The sequence below is a fragment of the Alnus glutinosa genome, chromosome 4, assembly GCF_958979055.1.
Source record: "Alnus glutinosa chromosome 4, dhAlnGlut1.1, whole genome shotgun sequence".
In the NCBI taxonomy this organism is placed as follows: Eukaryota; Viridiplantae; Streptophyta; class Magnoliopsida; order Fagales; family Betulaceae; genus Alnus; species Alnus glutinosa.
The window spans coordinates 8,307,019-8,328,564 of NC_084889.1; the positions used below are offsets into that span (position 1 = coordinate 8,307,019).

Below are 21,546 nucleotides of genomic sequence, written 5' to 3' on the forward strand. Positions count from 1 at the left end.
GTCCAAGAAGTTCGTCTTCTCCTTCCCGTACAAGGACTACCCACCACGTTCGTCTTCTCCTTCGAGTTCGGACGCCATGGAGTCGTCGATCCAGCCGTGGAGTTGCCGCCGAGCTCGAGGTCCGGCGTGGCCGCGTGGGGCAGTGGCTGGGAGGAGGATTTTTGGTTTTTTTTTCTTTTTTCTAAAGACTAAAAGAGTGAATAAAGAGAATGATCTGGTGTTTTTCCCTACACTTTTATTTTTGTGTTTTTTTTTGTTTCATGCTGATATGTCAACTGGCTATTGGTGGGCAAAAAGGTGGTGGTTTTTGTCACCACCGAATAGAAGTTATTCTCTAAGGAGAAACGGCCGATAACTACGGGAGCTAGAGCATCGATGAAAACGGTAGAACGGCGAGTTGGAGGCCGGGTCGAGAGGAATCTACTAATCAAGATTCAAAGAAAAGCCTCCAATATCTTGTCGAAAAAAAAAAGGATTTTTGGTTCCGGTCGGGTCGGGAACGTGCCGCTAAACCAAGCAGCCCAAGCCCCCACTGTCAGTTCACATAAATCCAATTGACCCGTAACCACCTGACCCGATATATTCATCAACCGCAACAATATCACAAAAATTGGAGGTTAATTCACACAGAAAAGAGTTCGATTCTGCAAATCGTAGGAGCGTCCCAAAATGGGCGATAAGTCGAAGAAGAATAAGAGAAGGAAGACAAAAAAGCACATAGACGACACAGAGACTTCATCATCGACGTTGTCTCCATCGAGCTCCGACGAAGACTCCTCAAAGAGGCGGCGCCGGCACCGGCAGAGAAGCGACGATAAAGAGTCGAGGAGAGAGAAAGAGAGGAGGAGAGAGAAACGAAGAAAGGAGAGAGAGAGAAAGAGAAGGAAATCTAGAAGAGACGGAAAGAAGAGTAGAGTTTCCGAGTCCGAATCCGGTTCGTCGAGCGATGAGACTGATTCGGAGCAGGTTCAGGCCGAGCCCGAAGCGGTTGTGCTAGACTTGTTGAGAGAATTTCCTGGTGTTGGCAATGATCTGATTCAGGTTTCTATTTTTTTGGTGGCTAAATTTGATAGGACTAGAATTTAAGCAAAGTTAAATACATTTGCCGGTTTCGTATTGATCGTTGTTTGTGATACACAGCTTCTGCAAATGGTTGACGGTGGGCAAGCTGTTGACATAAAGGGTGTATCTGAGAGGTCTCTGATGAAGCATGTAAAGAAGCTCTTCATTTCATTGGGGCTCAAGGAGAGTGGTGATAGAGTGTTTTTACTAACTTCAAATGCTCGTCCGAGTTTGGAAGTTGTAGGACCTTTGATTCACGCTCATATAGAACCCAAAGAACAACAAAACGATCCTTCTGTGCCGGCAAATGGGGATGTGGAATGCGGACAAGTGATGGATGAGAGTAATGTGGCAGGGCCATGTCCAGAGGATGATGCTACTGCTCCTAGAAGAAGGTAATGATATACCTTGCTATGTGATTTATTCTAAAGGATCGCAAATTTGGACCAGTGAATGAGTCATTGAAGGTTCTTGTGCATTTTAATGAGAAACAACCAACTTGTGGAAGATTTAGAATTATACCCATGCGTGCTGTTCTCTGCATTCAGCATTTTTTTTTTCTCAGTGTTAAAAGTTTGTCTTATGTTACTAGTAAAATAGAAGAGAGAGTTTCTAAATGAAGTGCTAAATGTACAGTTTCTGGACTACATTTATTAGTAGTTAGGTAGCTACACTGTTTATATTTTTGTTAGATGTTGTGACAAACAGAAAGGGATAGTGGGTATGAGTACAATACAATGTCTGAATTAGGAACACACGATAAGCGAATTTAATTGTCAGACAGGTTGCCAACAGAAGTACATGAACTCTGGAGAAATAAATTTTTTATCCTTTACAAATATTTTAATAATATTTGTTGATAACTCAATTTATTAAAAGCAAAAAGGGAAAGAGAAGAAATATTCAACCAGAAAAAGGAAAGGTAACAAGAATCAGGGATTACCGTGATTCAATTTATTCTTACCGACATCCCCTCTATATTGTGCCTTTGAAGTTCTGATAAAGGTGGTCAAGTGCATTAAAAAAAATAAAAAACTCCTGTGGTCTGATTCAGGGAGAATTTACATGTTTGGTGCTTGAATTGGGAGTACACCTTAACATCCTACATGGAATGTCAATTTTATCTGAATTCCTCATGAGTTGGAGTTTATGAGTTTCTTGTGGCCCCCTTTAGGTGATCCTTTAGTGGATCTGATATCTTGGAGGCTGCTTCGCGAGTAACTTTTGGAATCTGTCATCCATACCCCACACTTCTTTCTCGGATGGCGGATGAGCTTTGGCTCAAATGGCATCTCCTCCCCCTGTTGGAACAGGGTGGAGAGTGTGGTTGTTGGTATTAAACTTGCTAGATGTTGTGTAACTTGCCAATATATATTTTTTTTAAAAGACTTTCTTCTTCTGATAGGTGTTGTGACACAATGTGTATAGTGGTTGGCGCTAGCATATATTGCATTTAATAACCAGCCTAAGAGAAAGAAAAAAAAAAAATTTGACAGTGGTAATTTTTTTACATTTTCTTTACCAGGTACATCTGCTATACATCACACACTGCATGCTTTTGTAAATCATTTCAAAACTTTCCAGGATAAACCAAGAAAGTGAGCATACGGAGGTTTCATTAGATCTGGGTGAGCTGATATGACTTGCTTGAGCATCTCCAATCCTTTTGTAAACACGCATGAAGCTTTTAGAAGCTTGAACTCCCTAAGTTGAAATTTGGTGTAAAGACATTTTAATCATAAAACTTCTGGACTTTAAACTTGAACATAATTTATAACATGATATAAAGCTCCAAGCTGGTACTGAGATGTGGAATACATATGTTACTAACCAAAAAAAGAATATATATTTGTTGACAATCATCTATGATTTGTTAAAAAATATTTAATTTTATTGCTCTTGCTTGCTTCTTGCTGCAGAATAATTGGCCCTGAGATGCCATCGGCTGAGTTGCTTGCAGCTGCAGCGAAATTAACAGAAGCGCAGGCTGAGCTCAGGTATTTCCTGGAAAAATTTCAACAGATGCTTTAGATTTATTTGAGGGTATAGTTAGGGATTTTTGGTGATATATAATTGTGAAATATGTAATGTCAGTGGAGATGACTTGTCACAACAGTCTCAGACAAATTTTTTCAGGGAAGCTGAGTTGGAGGAAGATACTGAGATTTTTATAGGACCTCCACCGCCTGCTTTGGTTGCTGAGGCTGCATCAGCAAATGAGGCAGAGCGATTTGAAGAGGTATTCTAATCCTATTCCCTTTGCATATTGATCAAATTTTAACTTTCTTTTCTTGTCCACCTCCTTTTCTTTTTCATGTGATATAGTTGCTTTGTACCTAGTTTTCGCAATGGGTTGTTGTAATCAAGAAATATTATTCTTTTGGAAACTAAACTCATTAAAAGTGCAAGGGGCACAACCCAAGTACATATTAAGCATACAAGAGGAAAACATCCAGCAAATCAGGAACGGGAAAAAAGAGTACAAAAATCTGCAAAGAAACATGAAGAAAGGCGTTAGAAGAGATCCACTCAAATAGGGGTTTAAGAATACAAATCTATAGATCTGATCTCGTCTTTTCGCAATCATTGAAGCTTTCAGCATTCCTTTCTCTCCAAATCTAAAATATTATTCTATTGGGAAAATTGCATTGACCTCTTTGCCATGTCTCCCTTGATTTGAATTAGACACTAACCTCTTAAATTGTATCACCATAAATTAAACTAATGAAATCTTTCGCTGATTTTAAAATAAAAACTAAGACTTGATTAAAATGTGTAAATGATGTTTTTGCCATTGCAAATTCAATTGTTGCTTAGTGATGATTGTACTAATTGCTGGGGGCTTAAATTATTTAAGGGAGCTTGCTACCAACCAGTTGGAGTTATGGATTATCTAAGCTTATTTTTTCACAAATAAGCAAGGAAGGAATATATGTATTTCGTGAAACCTCAAGAGAGGTCAATGTAATTTTTCCTATTCTATTCTTCTGGGTTCTAATGGTTTATACACATAATACAAAGGCATGCTATGATTTTGGTTTCTTAGAAGAAAAAGAGAGAATATAATAGTTTTATTTTATTTTATTATTTTTTATGTTTCTTAAATTTCTTTTCCCCTTTTTATTGGATTGATGTCCTAAAATTTTAGAGTGGGACATAGAATGGGTTTCATTTGTCTTTATGTCTTTCATTTGGTCTAGTATTCTCTTTCGATATTGTTATTGCAAGTGATATTGTTGTAGTCCTAATATTTAGAATCAAAAGTTTAAGATAATATTGTTTCTTGTAAAGTCAATGCCTGGGTATAAGAGCATTCCCAGCAGCTTCCCAACCATTTTTTCAAAATATAGGGAACAAAACTACTATTTACTTCCCTATCAAAAAACATTTTACAGAAGCTTCCCTTCATTTTTCCTATATCATTAAAATATTATTTTTTTACTTTTACTTTAATTAAAAGTAGGAAAAAGAAGATAAAGTAGGAGAGAGATGATATATTTTGTGAATAAACAATTGAATGGAAAGTGAATAGTGCTTCCCAATGCATTGGGACGCACTATTCACTTCTCAGGGAAACGAAAATTTTAGGAAAGCTGTTGTTGAGGGGTTTTTGTAACTTTTTTGAAATTTTCCCTAAAACTTAGGGACCAGACCCATTTTAAGGAAGCTGTTATGAATGCTCTAAGGCCATGAGTTTATTGATGTAGCTCTGTTTTCATCCGCCTTTGTGAAAATGGCCTCTTTTTCTTTTCTAGAAGTAGATGCATAAAATGTTAAGGATGACAAAAATATAAATTTGCTTTGGCGTCACAAACTGATGTTTGATGTCACCCTGTGAACACTTGCTGTGCATGTGCTTTTTACTAGTATAGTGTTGAGGGAAGTATGAAGAGAAATTTTCTAACTGTGCAAGATAATTTTGGAGATGGTGGGAAGATTTTCTAATTTTGTGAGGTATGAGGTGGGAGATGAATCTATGGTGCGGTTTTGGCATGATTTATGGTGTGGGGAGCAACCTTTGAAATTCTCTTTTCTAAAATTATCTCTATTGCTCGTTGTAAGGATGTGTGGGTGGCAGATCATATGCAGTTCCGGAATGGGAACATTTATTGGAATATTTGCTTTACAAGACCCGTGCATGATTGGGAGGTGGAAGTGGTCTTTGATTTCTTTGGGAGTAATTTTATATATACATTGTCAATCAAGTGTTCATAAAAAAATGAGGCGGCTTTTAAAATCATTATTGTGCGTGTGATTGATCAAATGATGATTTTGATCAAATGGTGATTTTAAAAGCCACCTCATTTTTTGATGGACACTTGATGGATACTTAATATACGTGTAGAATTACTCTTTCTTTGGTGGTTGTATTCCCAAAGAGTAAGGCAAGAAAGTGAGGATAAAATGAGCTGGATTACTTCTAAAAGGAAATCATTCGAAGTGAAGTCTTACTATCAGGTGTTATCTACTCCGGTGAATTCCCTCTTTCCATGGAAGAGTATTTGGAAAGTTAAGGCTCCTTCGAGAGTGGCGTTCTTTGTATGGACAACAGCTTTACGAAAAACTTTAACTTTAGATAATCTACGAAAGAGGCATGTTATTGTGGTGGATTGATGCTGTATGTGTAAGAAAAATGTGGAGTCTATTGATCATCATCTTCTTCATTGTAAGGTGGCAAGAGAACTATGGAGCTCACTTTTTCAGTTGTTTGGGGTTGTATGGGTTATGCCTCGAAGGGTGAGAGATTTGTTGGTGAGTTAGAGGGGGCCATTGGGACAACGTAAGGTTTTGGAATTGTGGAGTTTGGCTCCTTTATGTTTGCATATTTGGATAAAATGGAACGCAAGGAGCTTTGAAGATTGTGAGATGGTGATGTTAGAGTTAAAGAAGAGGCTGTTCCAATCTTTGTATACATGGATAGTAGTGTTGTTTAGATTGTCTGTTTTTATTTATGAATTTTTGGAGTTTTGTTCATCTTTTTCTATTCTATAAGGGGTTCTCTTCTATACTTCTTGTATACTATGGTTGTGCCCCTCTGTGTTTTTAATTAATTTGAATTACTTAAAAGAAAAAAATTGGATTTTTTTATGTATGTTGTATAACTTTATCTTAGGGTCATGATGATGCTGTTCAGTCATCATAAACTCCTTTTTTTCTCTCATTCCTTCTTCTATTTCTTCTTCCTCACACTTCACTTGTGCTTTTGAATTAGGCATGGCAACTAAGGACTTACTGTTAAGTTCTATTATATAAAATCTCTTGACTTCTCCAAAAAAAAAAAAAAATGTATTAAAAATAATGGCTATAGGTGATATGAGGTTCACGTGTATCTTGTCTGTTGATCATAACAATTTTTCCAAGATTTGCTAATTGTTACATGTGAGTGCAATTGCTCATAAACTAGTTACATTTATTTCATCAGGTCACCAGAATCATGGGGGTTGAGGCTGATTGTCCATATGATGTTGTAGGAGTGAACCGGAATATGTCCGTTGATAACGTAAAAAAAAGGTAAGTATCCTAATTTTTTATCTCTCAAATAATGGATCTTAACATGTTCTATGCATCGGTTATGAACTTTAGTTTTTCATTGTATGTATGGGATGCAAATTTGGAAGTTGGGTATGATGGTTTCTTTTAATTTTTTTGTTTTGTTTTTGTTTTTGGCTGAGGAGTTATTTTATTGTCTGATGAATAATGTTCTCCCCCTTCAACAAATTATTCTTCCTGTGCTAGATACCCATAAGATGCCTGCATGTAGCATTACCCCAGCAAGCATATTTTGATGCTTGGCTTAACTACACTGGGGGAGGAAGAAGGGAAAGGTGTAATGACCCAGGAAAAGCGCTAGCCACATTTGTGCTATTACCCCAAAAAGACTAGTCAGTTTGGAACTTACTTAGAATCACTTGTAAAGCCTAGTTTCACCTAGTGAATAAGCAATGTAGGATTTAGCACCCATGAGTGTCTTTATAAACCACCCACTCAATGTTGGCTGTTCTCATCTTCTCAATATGGGATCGGAGTCTTACAAAAGGTTACTAATAGGGTGTTTTTTTTGGGGGAACCAGTGGAAATAGTTAGCCAGTCTGTAGTAATAAAGGAGAGGCATGCCAAAACCTTTGAAAGCTGAGATCCAGCATGAGATTGTTTCAAAATATTATTTGTTACCAAAGGCTTGAAGATGCTGTCTACCATATATCCCTAGCACCTTAAGAGCTGGAAAATAAGCGTCTCTGAGGAGGAGATGTCTTGGGGGTACCCAACAAGTAACCACTAGGCTAAAGGAGAAAGACCTCAGCGTGTAGGTCCTACAGCGAAGAAGAAAGTAGTTAATAGTCTCTTTTGCAATCTACTGCCTTAGGGAAGCTAAAAACATTCATCAAATCTACTAATTAATTTTTAAGAGACATTCAAATACATGTTGCAGTGGTCTTATTTGATTAAAACTTTATTTTAGGTTGAAAAAAAAAATAAAATTGGCTGATGAAAGCTAAGATATGGAGACAAGTACCCTGAAGCTGCAATCACCATCTTAACAGATGGATCTAGGTTCTTTGTTGTTAGAATTTTCGTTGATCTTTATATGTTTGCAAACTGGTGAGCTTGTGCATTATGTAATTATTTATTTTTGTCTAATGATGGACATGGTATTGATTCAGGTACTGGAAGTTGTCTCTTTTAGTGCACCCAGATAAATGCCCTCATCCTCAGGCTCATCAAGCATTTATTAAATTGAATAAAGCTTTTAAAGAATTGCAAGATCCAGATAAGGTGCGTTTCTTATGCAACATGGTTAAGATGTAAACATTTAAAATGCTTGTATTTGTGCAGTCGCTTTTTCTGTTACTCTGATGCTTTCTTCATTTCATTCTCGAAGTTCTGATACAGTTAATTTGGGCATAAATTAAGTATATTTGGATTTTAATTGTCCTGTTGCATGTGATTTGTGGTCACTAGTTAATTATAAATGGGGAGACTAAATTTTAATCTCCGAGCATATTATGGCTTGAAGGGACAAGCAAAAAGAGATTGTTAAATTTCACTTTTAATATAAACAAATATGTCTTGTCCAACTGAAGCGTAATAAAACAAAAGATGGTCACCATTTCCAGTTATCCCAAATTTCCTTATTGGAATCAAAGTTTTGTATAGCACCTGGTTGTTGTTAGCTTTTCTATAATCCATTTATTCTAGTAAATGACTCAAGAGTAAAATGCTTGGCTAATTGATTTCTAACAGACAGATCATAATCAAATACTTTTATGAATGACATTTTGAGAGGCAGACTGTAATATTATATTTCAAACACAGTCCTAATCAATGGATGCAACTCACTGGAAAAGCTAAAAACAGTTTAGTGTCTGTGGGACGCATGAGCACGAACATGCCAGTTGTGGCTCATTGGCCTAAGAATCACATCAACTCCCCGTTCCATTCCTTTGAAGTAGTTCCTGTTTCTTGTTCTCTGGATAGACTGTTAAATGCAACTATAAGGACTGTAGTTGGTCTTTTTGTGTGTGTGTGTGTGTGTGTAAAGGACTGTAGTTGGTCTATTCCTATGGTGATTATAGTTGTGCCTTGGCATCTTCACAACAGATATGTTCAGTTTGACATTGGCGTTTCTTTCTAACCTATCTGTCTGTTGTAGAGGAAACTGCTGGATGAGAAAATTATACTTAAGGAAGAACAGGAGAAATTTAAGGTATATACATTCACTGAAGTAGCGGTCTATCTATAAGTTAAGGAAGTTACATCCAAAGTAACATTAATTCTTTTTGCTCCTTTAGGCTGAGTTGAAAGTAATGCGTGAGGCTGCACAGTGGAGAAGATCTCAAGGTTAGCCTTTTTCGATCTCTCTCTCTCACTCTGTGTGTGTGTATAATGACTAGTTGAAAGGGTGTGGTCGTGTCCTATCGGCTGCATCTTAGTAGAATGTTTTTATTTTCTCTCTTAACGATTCAATGATAAGACTTCATCCTATTGTTATTTTCATGGATAAAGCATATTAATTTAATCCAATTTGGGCAAAAAATTGACCCCTGATAAAATATTCCAAGTAGTATTGTGCTTGTGCAAATTAGCTTGAGGGAAATGCTGATATACACAGTTAATTATTGATCTCTTGGAATGCTAATATCAAACTCTTGTTGATCAAATTGGTTAAGGTACAAAATAGATGACCCGTAGATGTGACAAAAGTGTTTGAAACTATTATCTCTCAAATTGTTACAGGAAAAAAAATTCACTAAATTGTGAGGAAAACTTGTACTTCTTCCGACAAAATTAGATGTTTTGGCTCAAAATGACACATATTTTAAGGAAATGGAATATATCTAGTAATCTTTTTTAAAATGCCTTCTACTTTATATTCCAGGTGGATACAGACTTTTTTTTAAAAAAAAAAAAATCAGTGAGGATACTTATTTAGGGATGCCCGAAAAAGGAAAAGTAAGACAATTATTTTGGGATGGATGGAGTATCCAATATAGATGCTAAAGTACTCACCTTGAAACGTCTAGTTTATTCTTCCCTTTAGAGGCGAGATGTGTTTATGCTAGTGTCAGTGGAAACCCTAAATTCCAGATAATAAAACCCTAAACCACCCAACCATCATCTAGGAGCCGAAAGGTCCCAAACCAACAAAAACAGGCCTGCGGCACTACTCGGATTAAGGTTTACAATGCTAGAACGTACCCTTATTGCTTCTCTTTCCTGTTTGTAATTGATCCCCAAACTATAGCCTTTTGTGACACTATAAATGAACCTTAAATGCTACATATATCCTAGCCCTTTTAGACCTTAAAACCCAAACCCTAGCAGCCCCAAAGCCCAAAACACCTCATGGAAAATCCTGCAACTTTTTACTCTTGTTTCCAACAGCAAAATCCGTCAAGATTCCATCTTCCGACCTGAACACTCAACTATTTCCATATTTTTGTAACCTAAAACTTCCAAGAAATAACCAACTTTAAGACTTGCTACTGCTGCTCTCCTACATCAGATTTAGAGTCCAAGTTCTTTGACCTATGTCATTCTATTTTACCAGAGCATATTAAACAAGTGAAGGTTTGGTGTAGTTATAGTTTTCAAGGCTTGACTACTTACGTAATAACTAAGAAGTTTAAAGCCTTGAAAGATGATTTGAAACTTGGAACAAGGAGGTGTTTGGAAACATGCGGGGGTTAGGAAGGGTAGAGTGTTGGATAGATTATGGGGGACAGATTTGAAGGAGGGGAGAGGGATCACTCTGGAACGGAGAGAGGGAGGATTTGAAATATGAGTTGGAGAGGTCAGCTGAATTGAGGAAAGTTATTTGAGGCAGAAATCTAGAACCATCTGGCCGAAGGAAAGTGAATAAAACTGAGTTCTTTCCCTGGCTGGCGAGTGGGAATTGGCAATTTGGAGATATGGGACACTTTTTACGGAAAAGAGAGAGGCCATCTACAAAGCAACTGATGAATGGAGACCTCGGGTTGATGGGTCACATTTCTCCTTCCTTAACATGAAAGATAAAAGATGGTTGGAGAGACTTTGAGCGAGAGGAGGTGGCAATAGCCTTGAGAGATATGGGCGGTACAAAGCTTTGGGACCAAATGGCTCTACTATGGCTTTGTTCTAATACTGTTGGAGTATGGTAGAGTATTATGTGTTTTTTTGGGAGATTGATGGATCCCTAAGTTCGAGAATTTCTTTTTATTAGTAAACAATAAATATGTAGATTAGAGGGAATGCAGAAGGACACGAGTGTACAAGAGTAGCTCCTAAAAGTTACAAACCGAAGTTCAGAAGGTCGAAAAAATGTTAAGATGTAGACACAATCGAAACCCATAAAGCAGTTATTCTCAAGAATTGCCTAAAGCAGTTTTCCAATCATGTATGATCTCAAGAATAGGCACAATCGAAACCCAAGAAAGCTCAACCCTCTTTGAAAGACTGGCCAATCCTTTTTCTCTGATTTGTCAACCTTAGATATAATGAAATAGCATTAATGATTCTATTACTCTTATAGTGACCAAGTTTCCCTAGCCATAGAGCAAGCAACTCAACTACTGGCCTTGGCACACCCATTCAACTCCCACAAGAGAGAATAACCAATGACCAAAGCTCTTGTGCCACTGAACAATGAAGAAGAAAATTCAACTGATTCATCACTGACCTTACACATACAGAGTGTCCAGACAAAAAAAAAAAAGTGCAACTTTTTGGGACCTTTGCAATCCATATCCTTTTCCAAGGAACCCAGCACCAGTAGACCTCTTGAGGCTCCATGTTAAGACTAACATCAAACTTTCCATACTGTTCTAACCTCCAAGATGTCCCCCCATCTTCACCTCTTCTAAAAGGAAATTGGAATACATGAGAAAAAAAGAATAATAATAATAAAAAAAAAACAGAACTGATTCAATTCGAATCTTGCAATGATTTGCACAAACCTAGGATTCCGATACTGTATTCCCCCTTCCTTGGAGCTTCCTAGATATGAAGCAACAGAAGCCTCCTTCACAGCGAAGATGAACAAATCAGGAAACATGTGTAAAAAAGAATCACCAGACCACATGTTATGCCAAAACTCTATGTAGCATTGCAGGCCACAAATTTGATAGAACCAGAGAAACATATCACAACCAATCCTGATCATCTGATGTCTTCCCATAAACTCGATCCATCTGCCAGTGCCCAAACTCCCTTACTACATTAGATATCCATTTATTGCAATTGCCCCATACTTCACCCCAATAATAAATCTCAACTTACGCCACTTTTCACCACAAAAAAATAGCCTACTCAGTAGCCATTTCCTTAGCAAGGCTCGTTAATGGTGCTCAATTTTCCAACACCCGATTGACCGGCCTTAATGGGAGTACACACTGTATCACATTCTTCTTAAGTTTGAGAAGTCATTGGATACTTCTTTCATTGTGCTAGTGTGGAACAACCGTGCTCTTTTGGGACAATGGCTTTGGCACTATGTGCATGATATAGAGGTGTGGTGAAGAGTTGTGGTAGACTCTAAATTTGGCAGTTCGTGGGGTGGGTGGTGTTCTAATGAGCCTCTTGGTTCGTATGGGTTAGGGGTTTAGAAGAATATCAGGAGGGGTGGGGGATGTTTTCAAGTCATGCTAGGTTTAAGGTGGGAGATGGCGCCAAGGTTTGATGCTGGCGTAATTTGTGGTGTGGGAACAATGCCATAAAGGAAGCCTTTCCAGATTTATATGGTATTGCCTGTGCAAAGGATGCTTCAGTAGCAACTCACTTGGAGTTTTCCGATGACTCCAATTAGTAGAATGTAAGCTTTGTTAGAGTGATTCGTGATTGGGAGGTTGATGTTTTTGCCTTGTTCTTCAATTTATTGTACTCAGGATGGGATGGTGAAGACAAGCTTTGGTGGTCCCCCTCCAGAAAAGGGTTCTTTGTTAACTCCTTCATTGTACTTACTTGTAACAATGACACTCCTTTCCCTTGGAAGAGTATTTGGCAGGTTAAGGTTCCCTTGTGGGCGGTCTTTTTAGCTTCCCTAAGGCAGTAGATTGCAAAAGAGACTATTAACGTTTTGGGCCTCACCTATTAAAGAGAAGTTTGAGCCCACACGTGAGGGAGAATATTAATATATTGATTAAATAATTAAGTTTACCCTTTCCTATTAGCTTAAGCTTTTGGGATAAGTGGTGATTTAACACTTATCAAAAAATAAATATTTATTTTACATTGTATTGTTTTTATCTTTCTTTAGTGGGTATTAACAACTTATGACTTGAAAATTTATTCACTAATCTGACTGCAAGAAAGCTGTTGTGTTTGCAGGTATATCTATGGAGGGTGATGATGAGCTGTTAGTAGACATGGATGTTAAGGTGGAACCTAAAAGAGATGAATGGATGACAACACTACCTCCTGAAAGAAAAGTAAGACCATCATTCAATTATCATTTATTATATATAAATTAATTAATTTCACTTTTGTCATTATTTCTTGGAACTTGGAACCTCCTGTATGTGTCACACTCACCAGCGAGGAATTATGATCCTGTGCTTTTCACTTAGGAGGCTTTAGGAATTGATACTTTCTTGTGCATAAACTTGATTCTTTTGTGCCATAATCAAATTTGCCTCAGGGTAAAATTTAAATATTTTAAGTAACTCTTTTCTTTTATGTAAAAAAATAAAATTAGTAAGGGAGAGGATTGCAATTGTGGATTGTTATAATAAAATTTTGATGGGATACATTGATAAGTACTTGTGATTTTGTTTTAGGCTAGAAAGGAGTTGTACTCCATCTATTCTGCATTTTTTTTTGTTTTTGTTTTCTGTCTATTCTTCTTTACATCAGCTACTTCCTGTTCAAAATTTTAGTTGATTTTTTTTTTTTTTTTGCTAATATTCATATGGACAAAATATACTCATGAATATTGCATTGGTCATTCCCAATTACGAGTGTTTTAAGAAAATACAAACACGGAGGAAAATTTACTTTAACATGGATTCAAAGAGATGTTCTTCTACTTGGATAAGCATGCTCAAGCCTCTAGTAATCAGACTTTGGAGCTTGGGGAAGTCAGTGCCTGGAGAAGTTAGTTGTCACATCTGTAGATACAGTATTCTTTGCTAAATAAACTATGCCACCTACCTACCAATATAGGCACATAGGGAATTAAAGGTGTTGAAATCATTTTTTTTTTTTTTTAAGTAATCGAAATGTCATTAAAAAGCGCAAAAAGCAGAACCTAGGTACACTAAAAGTATACAAGAGAAACACCTATCTAGAAAGATAAAAATGATAAATCAAGAAAACCAATCACATTAGCAAAGTCTGAAGCAGTTGTCCAGAGGCAAAGAGTATTGAAAAAGAAAGACTTCAGTTCCACTGCTGGTCCTCAAAACATTTATCATTTCTTTCCCGCCAAAGACACTACAAAAGGCAAGATAGTATCATCTTCTACATTGCTACAATCTGATGTCTGCCAAATATCCCTCTCTAACAAGCAAATAAGTCCACTACTCGTCTAGGCAAAACCCAAGTTAGCCCAACTCGATTGAAAATAACACTCCATAAGGCATTGACAACCTCACAATAAAGAAGAAGATGATCCACAGACTTCCACTTCTTATACATACAGCACTAATCTACCACAATGACATGCTGCTTTCGTAGGTTATCTATTATGAGGATCTTCCCAAGGGCGTTCAACCAAGCAAAGAAGGCCGCTCTCAAGTGGACCTTATTCTGCCGAAAACTCTTCCAAGGGAAGTGAGTGTCATCATGAGGAACAAGGACATTGTACAAAGATCTTACGTCGAACAACCCTCTTTTGGAGGGGGCTCAACAGAGCTTGTATTTACCTCCTCGTCTTAATCTAATGGAGTACAATTAATTAAAAAGCTTCCTTTAGGGCTTGATCCCCACGCCATAGGTCATGCCATAATCTAATCTTGGTGTCATTTCCTACCAAATCTGATATGATTTGAAAACTCCCCTCCAAATTTTCCCAAGCCTCACCCTATATGACCCATGAACCTCATTAAAACACCATCCACCCCATGAGCTGCCATATTTAGAATCCACTACGAATCCCCACAAAGTCTCTCTCTAATGCATATAGCGACAAAGCCACTTCTCTAAAAGAGCACGATTAAACAAGAAGTTCCGGACCCCTAACTCCCTCAGACATCGGAGAATAAATCTTGCACTAGCTTACTAGGTGAAATTTGGATTCTTCACTTAGCCCACCCTATAAGAAATCTTGTTGTAACTTCTCTATACAGTGGGCAACACCCGACATGAAATGCGTAGGCATATTGGATAAGGTGCTTTTGATCAAGGTAATACTACCATTGTTAGACAAGTACATCCTCTTCCAGCCAACCAAATGACGCTCTATCTTCTCAATAACACCATTCCAAATAGCTTTGGCCTTGATGAGACTCCCAATGGAAGACCAAGATGCTTCAAAGGCAAAGAAAAACCCACATCCCAGAATATTGGCCAAACCATCAACATTATTGACATTGCCCATAGGAACCAATTCCGATTTAGCCAGATTAATTTTTAACTGGAAACAACTTCACAGTATAAAAATAAGGCACACGGATAATGAAGGTGGTCAGAAATGGCCCCACAAAAAATCAATGTGTCATCCGCAAACAAAATATGGGACATGTTAAGCACACCAAAGTACCTTGACCCCACATAAAAGCCTGATAAAAGGCCACCATTGACGGTTGTAGGTGTCTTTGGAGGGAAAAAAATGATAGAAGTTTTGAGGACTGCGAGATGATGTTTTTTTTTATAGGTAAACAAATTGCATTAGAAAAGCGTAAAAGGCGCCCCTAAGCATACATGTAGTATACAAAAAAGACACCAAAACAAAAGAAAAACAAAAAAAGAAGAACACCTGAAAAACCCAAAAGACAGTAGAAAAGTTACATCAAATCCCCAACTTCTTGCCTCTAACCCTATTGGAACCCACACCCCTAACATCGAAATTAATCAAGCATTCTAAATTCTTGAGTCAATTTTTTTTTTTTTTTTTTTTTTTTTTTTTTTTTTTTTAACTCTTATACTTGGACAGTTGCATTTGTAGCTCCCTGTGTGCTTAGTTTTCATGATTTTTTTGTTCTTTTTTCTCTTAGCTAGGTGTTTCTTTTGTATACTCCCTGTGTACCTGAGTAACACTTTTCACTTTTAATGATATTTTGACGACTCAAAAAAAGGGCAATAAACAACAAATGTGAGAAGCGATCTCCCTGCCTTAGTCCACAGGAACTACTGAAGAAATTGGATGAATTGCCATTCTGAAAAAGGGAAAAGTGCACTGAAGAAATACAATGCGCTATCCATGAGCGCAATTGCTACTCAAAGCCGGACCTCAACAAATATAATAAGAACTTTGCTTTGGTAGTTCATGTGTATAATTTCTGTGTATTTAGAAGCGCCTTGCACTTTTTTAATAAAACCTTTATTACTTATTAAAAAAAATATATATAATAAGAACTCCCAATTGACATGATCATAAGCCTTCTCAATATCCAATTTGCAAAGCACCCCTGGCTCACCAGATCTAATCTTACTATCCAGACATTCATTTGCAATAAGCACGGGGTCAAGGATTTTCATACATCTTACAAACGCATGATGGGGCTTCAAAATAATCTTCTCCACAACCTCACTCAACCTAATGGCTAAGACTTCTGCATTAATCTTGTAAACTATGCTCACAAGACTGATAGAACGAAAGTCCTTAACATCAATAGCCCCAGATTTCTTTGGAGTGAGAGCAATGAAAGTGGGGCTTTTTTCAAACTTACTTCTAGCATGAAAATCATGGAACACCCCCATAATATATGCTTTGATCACATCCCAACAAACTTGGAAGAAAGACATAGTCAAACCATCAGAGCCGGGTGCCATTTCACTGTTAATACCTTTCACCACCTCAAGGACCTCACTCTCCTCAAATGGTCTCTCTAGTCAAGAGTCCTCCTCCTCATCAATGGAGTCAAAAGCAAGGCCATCTAGCTTGGGCCGCCAATAGAATTGTTCAATAATCAGTTTGTCATAGAAGTTCACAATGTGATCTCTGATTTCAGTTTGATCGGAAGAAATTGAACCATTAACCAACAACGGCTCAATGAAGTTGTTTCTCCTATTTGTGTTGGCCACTCGATGGAAAATTTTCGTGCATTTGTCACCCTCTTTTAGCCATAGAGCTTTTGACTTTTGCCTCCAACTCATCTCTTCCAATAAGGTCCACCATTGTCTCACCTTGGCCACAAAGCCTTCCGTCACATATTCTCAAACTTAAAATATCTTTTGCCACCCTGCATAATGCCACAATCTAGAAGAATGGGGAAATGGAATTCATCCTTAAGGTGAGCTGTTATTTCCACAAAGGGAAACTGCAAAAGAAAAACAAAGTCATAACTATTATAATTGTCACTATATATGATAATTTAACGTCTATCATATCGTGCACAATATACTTGTCTTTACTATTAATAACGGGATCCTTTGTGGTGATCTTTTCATTTAAATAAAAAGAAATTAAAATTTTAATAACTACACCAAACTTTTTTTTTTTTAGCAAGAATTTTAGATACGAAAATATTAGAAAGGCCATTCATGAGGGATACAAAGAAAGCCTATCAATAATGCCGTGGGCCCTGACCACTGGCCAAATCCAAGAGGGAATAGAGACAGTGGGGAGGGTTCTCTAGAAGTAAGCCAGTGGCCCAGTCCAATTGGATTCTCGGCACGGCCGTGGAAAGGGACCGCAGAAGGCAGTTTTGCCACTTGCTTGGGGACCCGGGGGGGGGGGGGGGGGGGGGGGGACGAACTCGGTTAGTGTCAGGGATGAAGGGAACCATGGCACTACGCAAAGGATAGGGGGGAGCGGAAGAAGCATGGCCTACAAAAAAATTGAGGGAGAGCTTCTCTCTCTTGAAAAGATCTGCTAAAAAATTGATGTTAATTCTGTATATTCAACTGACTTTATCCCAACTTTCTTTCAGGACCTCTTCTTCCCCACACCCCCCACATACACACCAATTCCCCCTGGCCCTTCTCTCTCTCTCTCTCTCTCTCTCTCATTGCTCTAATCTGTCAGTCTTTATTTTTTTTTTTTCATTCTTAAAATATAAAAAATACAAAAAATCAGTGATTATAAATTAGTTTTTCTTTTTATTTTATAATTACTTCATTTATTTTTATAAAATTTATTACTTATAAAAATATATATATATATATATATATATATATTTTATTTTATGATGCTTGTGCACTAAGTCTACTTTGTGTGAAACACCCTGAAGCGTTTCACTTTCCATGGTCCCTGAAACTCTAAATGCCTTTTATGTTGTTTACCAAGTCATAGCCTCCTACTGCCTTTTCTTTTCAGCCCGGCGTGACTATGCAGTCAAGACAATTTAGCAGGAGCTCAAAAGAAGGACGCGGTGATGCTAGTGTTTGGACGGATACCCCTTCAGATAGAGCCCAGAAGGCAAAAACGAAGTATGTTTCACTTTCTAGTTTTGAGAATGCCTTGGCGGTCAACTCTCTCTCTCTCTCCTGTTTATTTTAAGGGATTTTGTAATTCATTTATTTTACCATGACAGTTATTTAGAAGCATATAATGAGGCTTCCGCACTTGCTTCAAATCAAGAGCAAAACAAAGGGAAAAATTCAGAGGCAGAGTTGGTGGATAAATACAATAAAGAAAAACGATCGAAGTCATTGTTAAAGAAGCACCAGGAAGAGGCTGTAGGCCGTTCGAAGAAAAAATCCAAGCAGCAGCCAGAGAAAGAAGAGTGGGTGGGGCAACATCCTTGGAAGCCTTGGGATCGTGAGAAGGACTTGACAGCTGGGAGAAAAAATATAAAGTTGGATCCAGAAAGCATGGAGGGTTTAGCTTCCAGGTTTTCTTCAGGAAACTTTCAAAGAAACTTCCTTTAGCCCTTGGGCTTGTATGTTTGCAGTTCATAGTATTATATTCCCTTTTCAGTCCTCTTTACTTCGTATTTGGTGTTCATGAATAGTGGTTTAATCAATCTTGGAAAGAGACAGTCCTAATGACACCTCTGTTTGTGTGATTGTTGCTTTCCTATCCAAAAGTGTTTAATAACTTCGTTCATGCAACCATGGATTATTGATCTGTCACTTTCCTTGGTTTAGTTTTAGACGATTGTAAGGCTATAGCTTTTATTTCTACTCAAATTCAACTTGAGCAGCTTTCGTCTTTTTGTGTGTATTTGGCACTATTATTTTAGCTTCTTTTTTATTTTATTTTTATGTTTTATTATTTACTTCAAGAATACCTATTGACCTATTGGGTATAACATAAAAGAGTCAACATAAATCTTAGGTACCTGGTTTACTTGTTTCATGGTGTTCTCTTAGAATGCTTTTCCTTGGTCAGATGGTGATTCTGTAGAATTTAAACAGGCACGTAGGTCTGCAGCCGGAATCTAAAGATGACTGTAAAATCTAACAAGTAGCGCCCCACTGTGTATATGATTTTGAGCTTGGTCTATGCATTTGATACTATAGTGAAAATTGTATTTTTAAGCGTTTTGATGAATAAATTTATATATAACAATCCGAGGGATGTGTTAGGTCTGAATAAGAGAATAAAGTCTAAATTAGTTAAGTCTTCTATGATCGTAAATAAGCTCCGAAATAATGGCATGAAAAATTTGATAAAGCTTTGTTTGCAAATAGTTTTATGATATACGAATATGATAAGTGTCTATAGCAAGTTTCATAGAAATCAGGATGTTATTATATGCTTATTTGTTGATGACATATCGAGTTTTTGTATTGATGGTGAAAGTATTGAGATATAATATTTTTGTCTTTCTATTTTGATATAAAATATTTGCGTAGTATTTATGTAATTCTAGGTATTAGAATCATAATAAATAACAAAGATATAATATTCGCCCAATATCATTTTTTTTTTTAACAAGGAACCCCTTTAAGGCAGGTTCACTTCGTGTATCCACTTATGTCGGGTAAATCTTGGACCTGTACAGAGTGCCTACTCCACACGGATCAGGTAATACTTTGGCTTTGTCGGCGGGTTGGTCCCAAAGAATTGTTTGCACCCAAGGGTATTCAAACCTTAAACTTGATGGAAATCTAACTAAGAACAAGACCCTTACTACTTGAACTAAACCTTTGGGGTTATTCGCCTAGTATCATTATATTGATTAAATACTTAAATGATCTAATCATTTTGATTGTAAGGCAATAATTACACCTTTTGATATATATATGAAATTTTATCCTAATACAAATAGAGTTGTAGATGATCAATTGAAATATGTTAAGTTATTGGTTTTCTAATGCAAGCAATGACATGCATTAGACCTAATATTGCTTTGCAGTTGGTAAAATGAGTAGATATACTTGTAATCTTAGTTATATTCATCGGCATGTCATATATAGAATTCTTAAATATTTAAGAAAAACCACAAATTATGGTATTTGATATAACGAGTGTCCTATAGTGTTGGAAGAATGCATAGATAGAAGTTTGGATTAGAGTGAGGAGCAATTAGATCATGATCATTAAATTTTGTATGATTGTCAACACAATCTAGTGATTTAATATGGATAGTATAGTAGGATGTCTATAAGTTTGATCCAACAATTAGATTTAATTGACCATTAGTTATTTGAATTTTAAGATTAAGGGAAAATTAATGTAATGGTCTTTGACTCTTTGGGGTTTAACTCTTTCTTTTTTCAACACACTCCATATGATTTAAATTTATCAAATTACTCATTCTGTACAAACATCGTTATGCTTTTTAATGGAGAACTGTGACACGTGGACTTATGACTATCTTATGAATGATTTAGCTGCTCATGGAGTTGTTGACATCAAAGCTAATGATTTATCGATACATGTATATATCATTGAATCAGAATCAAGCACTAATTAATTTCGTCGAATCATTTGAAAAATGCCACATCATTTAGAAAATGTCACATAAAAAGGGAAAAAAAAAATGCCAAGAAAATCAAAAGGAAAAAGAAAAAAAAAGAGCTGGTTAAGAGTACGTAGTTGGATCAGTACTCTCAAGGGCTAGGTTCAAATTGTTTTATTTACATGTATCAGATCTACAAGATCTTTTGTTTTTCTTTAATTTATTGCATTTTTATGGAATTATACTTTTGAGATAGAAAAATATAGACCATTCAATTAAAATTTTAATAACTCACCCCCGAATTTAGTTACGAAATTTAGAATTTATTTATTTATTTTTAAATAGATGAAATGAAACAAAGAACATATAATCATGTGTACAAGCAAAATAGAATAGTACATACTAACCATAACAATAAGAAATTCAGGGAAATAAGAAAACAAAAACAGAATCAGATCGACAAAAGAGTATAATGTCTTCCCGGTGGAGCAAGTGAAAAGGAATGTTTCCAGCATAACTGATTCTAGGGGCCCTATGTGTGGAGTTCTGGGCAGCTTTTGAAGGAGCTGATGAGATCAAGAAAAGTTGAACAATCAGAAATGGGGTCCCCTACAAGAGTTGAAAGATAATAACACAAGGGCAGTATATAGACTGGCCTGGATCTAGCTGTAGAAGGCTCCATATGCCAAAGGGGCACTACTTGTAGATATCTAGAGGCGCATGGTTAGAGGAGGCCAAGATCTTCCGCAAGATAACAAAAGGGGGGGTCGATGCATTCAGCCCACGAGTGCCACAGTGGCGCGTGGACGTAGGGGCAACCAAAGGATGGAGAGGAAACCGTTGAAGGTGGTGGAGAGCTGGGGAGGAACCACATTGAAGCTGCCCCCAAGCTTCAAAGTAATCATCCAAAAATTTTAAAAATACCTTTATATATATGAGATAGACCTTCCAAACTTAATTTTGTACCTCCCAAGAATTTTTTTTTTTAAGTTGTACCTCTTATACCTAAAATTCTAGTTCCATCCATGGTGGAGAGGCATGCAAGAGAAAAAAAAAC

General features: G+C 36.9%; 1 protein-coding gene across 1 annotated transcript; it reads left to right on the forward strand.

The window, feature by feature from the left end:
• Positions 1-485: 485 nt before the first annotated feature.
• LOC133867210 (uncharacterized) lies at positions 486-18,693 on the forward strand. Its single transcript, XM_062303923.1, has 11 exons — positions 486-1,041; positions 1,141-1,457; positions 2,982-3,059; positions 3,199-3,301; positions 6,485-6,573; positions 7,725-7,836; positions 8,714-8,767; positions 8,853-8,901; positions 12,868-12,968; positions 17,957-18,069; positions 18,174-18,693. Exons 1-11 carry the CDS (start codon positions 670-672, stop codon positions 18,508-18,510), a joined length of 1,725 nt encoding a protein of 574 aa, XP_062159907.1. The 5' UTR covers positions 486-669; the 3' UTR covers positions 18,511-18,693.
• The last annotated feature ends 2,853 nt before the right edge of the window (positions 18,694-21,546 follow it).

Excerpts from the sequence above, each read along its gene's own strand:
- LOC133867210 (XM_062303923.1), top strand. The coding sequence starts at position 670 with ATGGGCGATAAGTCGAAGAAGAATAAGAGAAGGAAGACAAAAAAGCAC. Across the intron at positions 12,969-17,956 it reads CACTACCTCCTGAAAGAAAA|CCCGGCGTGACTATGCAGTC; the intron begins GTAAGACCATCA and ends TTTTCTTTTCAG. Across the intron at positions 18,070-18,173 it reads GCCCAGAAGGCAAAAACGAA|TTATTTAGAAGCATATAATG; the intron begins GTATGTTTCACT and ends TTACCATGACAG.